This window comes from Anomaloglossus baeobatrachus, chromosome 7 (genome assembly GCF_048569485.1).
Source record: "Anomaloglossus baeobatrachus isolate aAnoBae1 chromosome 7, aAnoBae1.hap1, whole genome shotgun sequence".
Lineage (NCBI taxonomy): Eukaryota > Metazoa > Chordata > Amphibia > Anura > Aromobatidae > Anomaloglossus > Anomaloglossus baeobatrachus.
Window position 1 is genome coordinate 296,037,755 of NC_134359.1, and position 12,955 is coordinate 296,050,709.

At 44.2% G+C, this 12,955-nt stretch overlaps 1 protein-coding gene across 1 annotated transcript in view; it reads left to right on the forward strand.

The window, feature by feature from the left end:
- The first annotated feature begins 4,899 nt into the window (after nucleotides 1–4,899).
- LOC142246472 (uncharacterized) overlaps nucleotides 4,900–12,955 on the forward strand; it is a 41,094-nt gene continuing 33,038 nt past the window's right edge. The window contains exons 1-2 of the mRNA XM_075319531.1: nucleotides 4,900–4,936; nucleotides 12,037–12,350. Coding sequence (XP_075175646.1) covers nucleotides 12,041–12,350 — 310 coding nt within the window. The 5' untranslated portion in view covers nucleotides 4,900–4,936; nucleotides 12,037–12,040. The remainder of the gene's footprint in view (nucleotides 4,937–12,036; nucleotides 12,351–12,955) is intronic.

Genomic DNA, 12,955 nt, shown 5'->3' on the forward strand with positions numbered 1-12,955 from the left:
AGGAACCAGATCACTTTCACTTTCGCTATGATTCAGTTTCGAGTAAATACACTTGTGTATTTTCAACTGGGTGTGTCGGCAGTAGAAAGGGCTTAAGAAAAAATATCTGCAGGTTTCAATCAGAGATCTACATTTCTAGCTGTTTCTAGGACAGTTAGCTGTATAATAGTATGAAATAAAATAACCAAAAAATCCTTACATTTACTTTAATCAATCCTGTAAAACAAATTGGTAAATAATCGGCACTTTAAAAAACATACAACTTGGCGTTGACCTCCGTTCTGTTGGACCCCATTGCGGTACCCATCACTTTGATCTCCATTTTATCTATATTACTGCTTAATGTAATTTTCTAATGAAAACCTGTCCCAAATATAAGAAAATTAAGTGAGTTAATGTGTCTCTTCAGCAATTGAAAACTACAACTCCCAGCAAGTCTTATAGTATATTAGATGGATCCTAACTAAAGGAAAGAGCATCAGCTCCCGGGGTTTTCTCTGGTGATTGTCATCGGTTAACACTAACAGGAAGATGACGATGAACATCACAGTAGGGGAAAAAATGTCAGCTCACCGTATGAAGTCCATGTGGAGATAATCGCAGTTTGTGCACGGAGCTGTCCTGGCCAATGACGGAAGTAAATCTAAAAGGAACAAAACTCTCAGGCAAGGATGTAGATGAATAAAAGTTAGTTTATTGGAAAATTACTGTAACAAAAACTTCACTCGGGTATGGTTACAGACCTTGACTGGACCGACCTGTTTCGGACTTAAACCTTAATCATGGTATAGCCAGACAAAAACAGAGTATTGACTTAGGACTTAACCATCTTACATTTGGGACAAGTCTTCATTATAAAATGCCATTATAGCAGTGATATGTCTAGAATGGAGATCAGAGTGATAGGTACCGCGATGGGGGTCTAGCACAATGGAGGTCCGTGCCAAATTGTATTTTTTCCAAATGCTAATTATTTCAATAATTTTTGTTTTATTGTATTGATATAATAAATGTTGGGATTTTTATGGTTATTTTCATTCAGGTTTGTATACCTTCTCTATCGCTTTGTATTTGAGTGAGGATGTATCTCCATTATGCTCGCATGCAAAATAATGGACACTGCTGAAATGTTAAAGGCTATTGGGTTGTTTTGATTGAGAAATGTACCTTTTTATCCTATTTTTATAGGTCCCACTGTACATCCCACATATTGCAATTTACATGAAATACTGTACAATTAATCAAATATATAACACCTGTAGTGCTGCAGTTCTCATACTGTTTAATCTGAAAACTATCACCAGTGGCATATGAGACAAATTCCTGAGTGGTTAGTATGTTTGTATACAATGCATTCCCAGTGGCCACATTTATAAAAAAAAAATGTTTTTGGAGTTGAGGGTAACTTCTTGCTCTCACCCTATTCAAGACCTGTTAGATTCAGTCCCGCTCGGTTCTGGTTAATTCCCCCACAGGGATGTTTTTGATGATATGGGATGGATGGCAGGATTGCGCCTACAAACTCGAATTAGTATCTGGGGGCTTTCTAAAGGGCCTCACATAGATCTTTTCATCAATATGATCACCCATAAGTGTAGTATCCACATAGTTTATAGAAGTTATGTGTTCCTCACAGTTTCCAGCAACCAAGTATAAGATACCCAGAAGGTAAAATGCCCAAATTATACTTCGTGCTATGTACAAGAATGTGATAATACTGCCCTGTAAACTGCATTAATACTGCCCACTATAGACACGGATATAGCTGCTATAACATGTTCATTTATTACAAAGAAGCAGTATTATAGTAGTTATATTCCTATACCTAGGGGGCAGTATTATAGTAGTTATATTTTTGTACATAGGCAGTATTATAGTAGTCATATTCTTACTGCCCCAATGTATAAGAATATAACTATCGTAATACTGCCTATGTACAAGAATATAACTACTAATACTGCGAAAAAACACAAAGAACTATATAAAAAAACACCAAAAAGGAGCCAAGACAAATGATATGTGCACACACAGAATGTGGTGAGCCTTCCTCATAAAGATGGCTGCAGCCAAGGTGCAAGATGCTGATGTCACAGCCACTCAACCTCCACACACCCTGCAAAAATGGATAAAATGTGCCATACCAAAATATGTAAGCTCGCAATCCGTTCGTCAAGGCTCACCACATTCTGTGTGTGCACATATCATTTGTCTGGGCTCCTTTTTGGTGTTTTTTTATATAGTTCTTTGTGTTTTTTTTTAACTAATTCAGTGTAGGGACTCGCAAGTGTGAGAATCCTTGACGAACGGATTGCGAGCTTACATATTTTGGGCCAAAATATAAACTAATATCTCACTATTTGAGGTATGGCACATTTTATCCATTTTTGCAGGATGTGTGTGGACCTTTTGAATTCAGGTGGTTAAATGGTGAGCCTGTCATGTGTTATGTACTCATAGTGCTAACTGACCCGCCTGGACCTGGTGTTGTGCGGCATTTATAGGCCTTAATTCAGACACTGTGCGTCTCGTGTATCCGTGCGAGATGCACCTATATAGTGCTGTTTAGCCCGCCTGACCTGGGTTTCTGGCGTCATTTATAGGTCACAGTTCAGACACTGTGCATTTCACTCATTATATGATGGGCTCCCTCCCTGTGCAAGCCTTATTAGTGTGCATGTCTTATGCTAAGCAGCCGCCCCTCCCCCCTAGTGTGGAGGTTGAGTGGCTGTGACATCAGCATCTTGCACCTTGGCTGCAGCCATCTTTATGAGGAAGGCTCACCACATTCTGTGTGTGCACATATCATTTGTCTTGGCTCCTTTTTGGTGTTTTTTTGAACTACTAATACTGCCCCTATGTATATTATAGCAGTTATATTCTTGTACATAGGGGCAGTATTATAGTAGTTATATTCTTGTACATAGGGGCAGTATTATAGTAGTTATATTCTTGTACATAGTGGCAGTATTATAGTAGTTATATTCTTGTACATAGGGGCAGTATTATAGTAGTTATATTCTTGTATATAGGGGCAGTATTATAGTAGTTATATTCTTGTACACAGAGGCCAGTATTATTGTAGTTATATTCTTGTACATAGAGGCAGTATTATAGTAGTTATATTCCTGTACATAGGGGCAGTATTATAGTAGTTATATTCTTGTATATAGGAGCAGTATTATAGTAGTTATATTCTTGTACACAGAGGCCAGTATTATTGTAGTTATATTCTTGTACATAGGGGCAGTATTATAGTAGTTATATTCCTGTACATAGGGGCAGTATTATAGTAGTTATATTCTTGTACACAGAGGCCAGTATTATTGTAGTTATATTCTTGTACATAGGGGCAGTATTATAGTAGTTATATTCTTGTACATAGGGGCAGTATTATAGTAGTTATATTCCTGTACATAGGGGCAGTATTATAGTAGTTACATTCTTGTATATAGGGGGCAGTATTATAGTAGTTATATTCTTGTACATAGGGGCAGTATTATAGTAGTTATATTCTTGTATATAGGGGCAGTATTATAGTAGTTATATTCTTGTACACAGAGGCCAGTATTATTGTAGTTATATTCTTGTACATAGGGGCAGTATTATAGTAGTTATATTCTTGTACATAGGGGCAGTATTATAGTAGTTATATTCTTGTACATAGGGGCAGTATTATAGTAGTTATATTCTTGTATATAGGGGCAGTATTATAGTAGTTACATTCTTGTATATAGGGGGCAGTATTATAGTAGTTATATTCTTGTACATAGGGGCAGTATTATAGTAGTTATATTCTTGTACATAGGGGCAGTATTATAGTAGTTATATTCCTGTACATAGGGGGCAGTATTATAGTAGTTATATTCTTGTACATAGGAGCAGTATTATAGTAGTTATATTCTTGTACATAGGGGCAGTATTATAGTAGTTATATTCTTGTACATAGGGGCAGTATTATAGTAGTTATATTATTGTACATAGGGGGCAGTATTATTGTAGTTATATTCTTGTACATAGGGGCAGTATTATAGTAGTTATATTCCTGTACATAGGGGCAGTATTATAGTAGTTATATTCTTGTACATAGGGGGGCAGTATTATAGTAGTTATATTCTTGTACATAGGGGGCAGTATTATAGTAGTTATATTCTTGTACATAGGGGGCAGTATTATAGTAGTTATATTCTTGTACATAGGGGCAGTATTATAGTAGTTATATTCCTGTACATAGGGGGCAGTATTATAGTAGTTACATTCTTGTATATAGGGGGCAGTATTATAGTAGTTATATTCTTGTACATAGGGGCAGTATTATAGTAGTTATATTCCTGTACATAGGGGGCAGTATTATAGTAGTTATATTCTTGTACATAGGGGCAGTATTATAGTAGTTATATTCTTGTAAATAGGGGCAGTATTATAGTAGTTATATTCTTGTACACAGAGGCCAGTATTATTGTAGTTATATTCTTGTACATAGGGGCAGTATTATAGTAGTTATATTCTTGTATATAGGGGGCAGTATTATAGTAGTTATATTCTTGTATATAGGGGGCAGTATTATAGTAGTTATATTCTTGTACATAGGGGCAGTATTATAGTAGTTATATTCTTGTACACAGAGGCCAGTATTATTGCAGCTATATTCTTGTACATAGGGGGCAGTATTATAGTGGTTATATTCTTGTACATAGGGGGCGGTATTATAGTGGTTATATTTTCCACATAGAGCTGTACTAAGAGCTAACGTACGATGCCTCTGTCCAGTAAACATAACTATTCATTTACTTCCCTCCGTTGTAAACACCAGGAAGATTCTTGTATTATAAATGCTCTCAAGGACTTTGTCTTTTTATTATCATTTATGCACATTCTTCCTGGTCATTGTCGCAGCTTCAGGATCTCCTTACAGCGGTGGATTTCTCTCAGAAGACGGGTAAGTCACGGGCTCATGTAGATACATTATTTTTATGCTAGAACAAATTTATTCTTGCATTTGGTTGATTTAAAGGTAATCCCTGAAGTTTTATGCTCCAGGTGTTGTGGGACTACAACTCTCAGCATATCCATACAGTCCACCCAATCAGCCCTGGGGAAGCCGACTTGTATTAAGGAAGTATTTAATACCTTGAGTTCAAGTCCGTTCACACATTGGCGTCAGGCAGCACATGGAAGGGTTAAAGACACTTGGTTGGGCGGGATAAAAGACATATTAATTAGCGGTTCATTAGAATTAGGCCAATTAACCAATCATACTCCCTAGGAGGATGAGGCGTATGTATTTTTTTTTTTCTTCTGAAACTGGAGAGTTGGAGACTCGTGTATGGATCTCTATCCCTCTACACAAGAGCAGCCCTCTATACAAGGCTGTGTCCCAGACTATGGACCCCCAGTCTCTACTACATCACCAGTGGTGCCTGGATCCAGCCTTGTTTAAGCTCGTGCCACGGGAGCGGCTTCGCTCTACTCCATGGAGGTGATCCAAGATGACCGCTGCAGAGGTAAGCCTGGCTTGCTGGGTGAGCCCAGATGACTGCTGCAGAAGTAAGCCCGGCTTGCTGGGTGAAACAAGATGACCACTGCAGAGGTAAGCCCGGCTTGCTGGGTGAAACAAGATGACCACTGCAGAGGTAAGCCTGGCTTGCTGGGTGAAACAAGATGACCACTGCAGAGGTAAGCCTGGCTTGCTGGGTGAGCCCAGATGACTGCTGCAGAAGTAAGCCCGGCTTGCTGGGTGAAACAAGATGACCACTGCAGAGGTAAGCCCGGCTTGCTGGGTGAAACAAGATGACCACTGCAGAGGTAAGCCTGGCTTGCTGGGTGACCCAAGATGACCACTGCAGAGGTAAGCCTGGCTTGCTGGGTGAGCCAAGATGACCGCTGCAGAAGTAAGCCCGGCTTGCTGGGTGACCCAAGATGACCGCTGCAGAGGTAAGCCCGGCTTGCTGGGTGAGCCAAGATGACCGCTGCAGAAGTAAGCCCGGCTTGCTGGGTGACCCAAGATGACCGCTGCAGAGGTAAGCCCGGCTTGCTGGGTGACCCAAGATGACCGCTGCAGAGGTAAGCCCAGCTTGCTGGGTGACCCAAGATGACCGCTGCAGAGGTAAGCCCAGCTTGATGGTGAAAGGGCGGCCCAGAGCGCTGGTTGTTGGAGAGGGGATCCCTCTTTTAGACGGCGTCCTGGCCTTCCCCATGGAGGAAAGGGGGCTTTTGTGTTCTCTGGTTGTTTGAGGGACCTGGCTGGGTGCGAAGAGTGGTGTCGTGTGGGTTATACCTTTGGAACGGCTGCAAGTCGCTGATGGCTCAGGCATCTCAGGTCCGAACCCTGAAAACTAATATATCCCTAAAATGTAGCTTGGTTAATGAATCTGCCATGAAATCATTATTAAGATGGTATTACACCCCAGTGAGAATCGCCATCATGTGCCCTAATGCCTCTCAGACAAGCTGGAGAATCTGTGGGGGTACAGGCACCCTGAAACACACTGTAATAAGGTGACAGTGTTGAGGACGGCCATTGGATCAAATACTTAATTAATCTTGAGACGTAGAGGGGCTTGTGGGAAATCACTGATGAAATGTATTATTTCACCTTACATAGTCAGTTCAGATATATCATCATGTGACACACATTAAAGATGGCTACCGCTTCCTTGTTCTCTATACTCCGCTGGTATGCAAATAATTTCCAGATGTAAGAAGAATCACCATATAAAGGAAAAAGACCCACTGGTCAACCTAGAAGACCACCCCACTGATGACCTCATGGAATAACACCATTGATGATGTCACGGACCAACCCACTGACCAGCCCATGCACTAACACTTTGACCAACCCACTGACCAGCCCATGGACTAGCCCATTGACCAACCCACTGACCAGCCCATGGACTAGCCCATTGACCAACCCACTGACCAGCCCATGGACTAGCCCATTGACCAACCCACTGACCAGCCCATGGAGTAGCCCATTGACACCCACTGACCAGCCCATGGACCAAACCACTGTTCAATGAACACATCCGAAGATGCCCACTGTAAAGCCGACCATGCCCGTTTTTCTAGTTTATATAAGTCCATGTTTCTGCTGGAATAAAGTTCCAACTTTACAGTTGAGACGGCGGGCATGTTCTCTTAGTTCACAGCAGCAAAGCCTCTCACGTCGTGCACAACATCTCCTACTCTTGTTTCATTACAAAGCCCATTGTTGACCTTAGGTTTATGTCCTCTCAGACTACCTTCTCATCCCTTGATTCCTAGGCCTCGCCTAGAGATGCAGTGACTATGGCAGGGGACATCATCCAGTCACTCCTATCCAAACCCTTGTAAACCTTGCTAAAATAGACAGGATGGGGAGAGGGGGTTGCCCATAGTCATAGTGTCAGACCCTACACTTGCTGATACCTTCGAAGGTTCAGAGTAGGATGATGAGCTACTGTAATGGGTCATTATCCTAACATGATTTTCCTCCGTTCCCTCTGGCCACAGCTTCTCAGATATTATAGATCCATACTTCTCCACCCAGCCTGGCATCATGGTCCTGCACGTCAGAGTCACTAAGATCCCATCAGCTCGAGGTCGGCGGCCCACCCACAGGGATTCGTTTACGACCCTCAACCAGAGGGCACAGACTATTCAGCTCTTCTAACGTTCGTAACCGTGGTGGCCTTTTCACCCAGGCCTATGCTAAGCGTCCTCCAGTAGACCTTTCGTGGTAGGACTCGCCCATTCCTGCCACAAACCTGCTCCATGCACCACCCATACTTGTGTCTTGCTGCTCCTCTAGGGTTCGCTGTCTCACTGACTGTAGACTACTTTTTGAGATAACTCTTCCCTATTAATTACAGTCCAAGGTATTGAGTATGTCCAATCTAATCACTAATCAGTCCCTATCTAACTACTGTATGTAAGATGGCGTCAGCCTATTCCCTGTGACTGGCTTCTCCATTGTTTAACTGTTTCCTTCCTACAATCCTCCTGTTTCTATCCAGATTCTAATATTTATATCTATGAGCACTACCTACAACCAGCCACTAGATGGAAACGCATACTCTATGCAAAACCACGTTATATACATAGACATTGCACAGTCCACACTACGATAATACAATGTGGTGGGTGTTTTCAGGGCAGGAGTATACGGGCATAGTCCACCCCTTACACTGAGTGTCCTAAGATGGCAGCTGCAGAGGTAAGCCCAGCCTAATGGGTGTCCCAAAATGGCCACTGCATAATAAGCTTAGCCTGCTGGGTGTCCCAAATAACAACTGCAGAGGTTAGCTAGGCTTGCTAGGTGTCCCAAGATGGCTGCCACAGAGGTAAGATGTCCCAAGATGGCAGTTGCAATTGTAAGCTCGGCTTCCTGGGTGTTCAAGAAGACCACTACAGAGGTAAGCTCAGCTTGCTGGGTGTCCAAAGATGGCCGCTGCAGAGGTAAGCCCAACCTGCTTGGCATCTCAAGATGGCTGCTGCAAAAGTAAACCCAACCTGCTGGCCATCCCAAAATGGCCGCTGCAGAGGTAAGCCCGGCCTGATGGCTTTTTTTGCTGTGATTCTTTGAGCACTTGTTGGCAGGTTGTTTGACAGCACAGGATTCCATTCAGGTTCTGGGAAGTGCTTACTCAGGTGTTCCACGCTCCTGGTAATTGCTCTGTTTCATTAGTGAGCATGCTCTCTCAGAACTTCGCCAGTCGTACTCTTTGGTTCTGCAGTTGTGCTCTTGTGTTTGTGCTCATGTTCTGATCTAAGTTTTGACTGTTGATTGATTCATCTCTGCTGGCTCCCTGTTCTTGTAGTTTTCTCCTGGCTTCTGATCTCGGACCTTTACCTGACCACGTCTCTGTCTACTCCATAAATTTAGTATTTATGAACCTGGAATTCTGACCCTCGGTTTGTGACTTGACTGCATTTCTGCTTGCTCCCGGTGTCCTCCTGTTTCCTGACCCCGGCTTGTCGGACTACCCTTCCGTCTATACTATCCGTTAGTAGTGACTAGCATCACACTACTCTTAAGCTTCTATCCTATAAACCCCCTATTTCTAGTAGCTATCGCATCTGCAAAGAATATCGGGGAACTACAAGCTCTTTCCTTCAAAGAACCATATCTAAGATTCTTACCCGATTGTGTAATTCTACGCACAATGCCGGGGTTTCTACCAAAAGTGCCTTCCTATTGTGCTCGCTCGCTGCGGGGCTCGGGTCCGGCGCTGCTGCGGCTGCTGCTGCTCGGTGGCTCGAGCGGCGGGCCGGATCTGGGGACTCGAGCGGCGCTCCTCGCCCGGACAGTGAAAAGGGGATTGTTTGTTTGGGGATTTAGCTGATTTTGCGGTAGCTGTATTTTCCTTCTTCTCTGGTTGGACGGTTGCCTTCTAGCGGGTCTTGGTTGTTAGGGAACCCCTAGGGTCCCGGTCACTGACGGATTTGACCTTTACAGCGACTCCAAGCCTGGTCGGGGTCCGCAGGCCCTGCTTGTTTGTGCTGGCTTCGCTTCGTTTCACAGTTCGGTACCGGCGGGCCACCGCCCGACCCCGGTCCTACGGTGTAACGTCGGTTCACCACTCCTGCAGATGGCCACCACCATCTGCCAACCTTGCTGGACGTGCCCGGGCTCCAACCCGGACACCTGCAGTAGCTCTGCACACTTTCACTGTCTAAACTAGACTGACTACCGTTTCCTGCCTCCAGGACTGTGAACTCCTCAGTAGGTGGGGCCAACCGCCTGGCTCCACCCCACCTGGTGTGGACATCAGCCCCTGGAGTGAGGCAACAAGGGTTTTGTGTTTGACTGTTGTGTCTGTCTCGGGGTGGGGGTGGGTGTGCTCTGATAACTGTGACGACCTGACTAGTCCAGGGCGCCACACTATGTAATATCTGAATCAAGATATCTACCTACCAATTCTCTCATCAGATATAGTTCTTGAAAGTAAACGACACCTCCTGTACGTTAAGAGATGTCTCCAACGTCTAAATAGAACAACGACTTTCAGAAATTCGGAAGCTTTTTTTCTACAGTTTTAAGGTCCTAATAACGGGGGAAAAGTCAGTAAAGCCTCTTTGGCCGGGTTATTAAAAGAAATTAATAAGGACTGTTACCTTCTACAAAGTCTTCGTGCTCACGCTACCCGGTCCACAGGTGCGTCTTGGGCAGAGACATCTTATGTTCCTTTACTTCAGATATGTACAGTACTTTGTCATCTGCGTCCACCTTCGTGAAGCACTACAGTCTCGATGTCTTAGCTTCACAGGATTCGGCCTTCGACAAAAGAGTGTTCATGGGGGCATCGAACCACTAGTCCCACCGTTTTTTTCTTTTTGCTGCTTTTTAAGTCCCTTTCGTCTGCTGCCTGAGGATGATGAGGAAGTGGAAAATTTACCAAAATTTTAATTTCCTTGAGTGCTCACGCAGCACAACATCCCTCCCATCATTTATGGACTTCTTCACACGACGTGTTTCACCCACGCTTTGGTAGTATGTTCATTGGGATATGATTGGTTAACTGGCTTAATTATTATTATTATTTATTATTATGGCGCCATTTATTCCATGGCGCTTTACAAGTGAAAGAGGGTATACATACAAGAATCATTAACAGTACAAAACAGACTGGTACAGGAGGAGAGAGGACCCTGCCCGCGAGGCCTCACAGTCTACAGGAGGAGAGAGGACCCTGCCCGCGAGGGCTCACAGTCTACAGGAGGAGAGAGGACCCTGCCCGCGAGGGCTCACAGTCTACAGGGAATGGGTGATGGTACAATAGGTGAGGACAGAGCAGGTTGCACAGTGGTGTACTGGACTGAGGGCTATTGTAGGTTGTAGGCTTGTTGGAAGAGATGGGTCTTGAGGTTCCTCTTGAAGCTTTCCACGGTAGGGGAGAGTCTGATGTGCTGAGGTAGAGCGTTCCAGAGTATGGGGGATGCACGGGAGAAATCTTGTACGCGATTGTGGGAAGAGGAGATAAGAGAGGAGTAGAGAAGGAGATCTTGTGAGGATCTGAGGTTGAGTGCAGGTAGGTACCGGGAGACGAGGTCACATATGTAAGGAGGAGACAGGTTGTGGATGGCTTTGTATGTCATGGTTAATGTTTTGAACTGTAGTCTTTGGGTGATGGGAAGCCAGTGAAGGGATTGGCAGAGTGGCGAGGCTGGGGAATAGCGAGGGGAGAGGTGGATTAAGCGGGCCGCAGAGTTTAGGATAGCTTGGAGGGGTGATCCGGGAGATGTAATTCTACTGAATTGCTAATTAATAGGGGAGACAAAGTGTATTTAACCCTTTCGTGTGCCGCATGAGGACTGTCAAGCTTACCCTTGGGGGCGCAGGGACTTAGAGATCAAACTTCTACATGCAGTAAGACAAAGGCCCACAAGAGGTCGCTAGCACAGGCATCAGAATAGTCAAACAAGCTGAAGTCAAAACCGGGACGTCATGTCTAACCAAGGGGGTGAGCAAGTCATAGTCAAATAGAAGCAAAGGGGTCGGAAGTCAAGGAGTCACGTCAGGAACCGAAGGGGAGCAGAGCCGTAGTCAGGGAACGTAACCGAGGTCGGAGGCCGGGAGATCAGGTAAGTGCAGAGGAGGGATTGGAGGCCAAGACACAAAACGGGACCAGAGTCAAATAGATGAGAGGGGAGGACAGAATTAGGGGAACAGAGGTCAGGGAGAGGTAGGCTGGGTGGTGGGACAGATCAGAGTAAACTCACAGGAACCAGGGCGCACGCTGCAGAGCAGAGCTATTACTAGCGGCGTTCTGGAGGATTCCACACAATAATAATGCGGCAAGAGTGCCGGAGCGAGGCACGAGGCACGGCTGAACAGACCCCTCCAACGAGGAACGAGGCACGGCCGAACAGACTCCTCCCACCTGACTTAACCCCATCAGAGCCAAGTAGTCATGACAAGGACTCAAGAAAAAGTAAATTTTAGGCCAATTTTCCACATTTCCCTTTAACGGTGGCTTTTGTATTACGCCTATGTCATAAGTTTAAGTGCAATATATATTTTGTTGATTTTTTATAGCTTTTCTTCTTTCTTTTGCTTAGTGAAATGGCGCTGTCTGTAACCGATGACGCATTATTGCAGACGATCCACCTTTACAGCACTCAGCCTGGTAAAGAACAGCTGAACCTGCAATTATTTGGGATGCCGGGGCACGGCAAATCCTCCCTCATTAACACGTGCCTCCATATCGTCCAGCGAGGGGCCTTTATGAATGTTGCTGGATCTGGGAAGTCTAATTACCCCATTACTATGGAGAGGAAGGAATACGAGCTGACACCGAAAGTGTTCATCACCGACAACCGAGGGGTTAGTAAAATGAGCCCGGAGGAGCAGGACGAGATGGCCGCCCAGATGGGTATGTCTCCTAACACACTTATCTATGTTTGGGTGTAACCCCCTATATAATATCCGATGCAAAACCTTCCACAGCGGCATTTACTGCTGTGAAAAAGGTGCTTAATTGATATGCTACATGGAATTTGTCACCAGTCTTCCTATGTAATCCGAGAGCAGTATAATGTAGGGGCAGAGACCCTGATTCCACTGTTATATCACTCATTTGGCTTCATGAGGATTTAATAAAATCACAGTTTTCTCTGCTGCAGATCTGCCAATCCTCTAAATGCTGAGCTCTGTATAACCCCGCCCACACCTCCGATTGGCTGCTTTCTGTGTACACTGTGCATAGGCAAAAAGCTACTAATTAGTGGTGGGCGCGTGCTTACACAGAGCAGGAAGCACTACATGGCACAAGACACCTACTGTAGTGCTCTAGTGATAATCTTCTGCTAATAAAACACTGATTTTATTGAAACTGTTAACAGATATGCAACAGCAGAGCCAATGAGGAGACAGTGGTCATTGAACCAACAACAGGTTTTTCACTCAAAAGGTTTTCCCAAGAAAAAAGTTGATCTTGAAATAATAATAATATAATAATACGATTGGATACGTTTATAT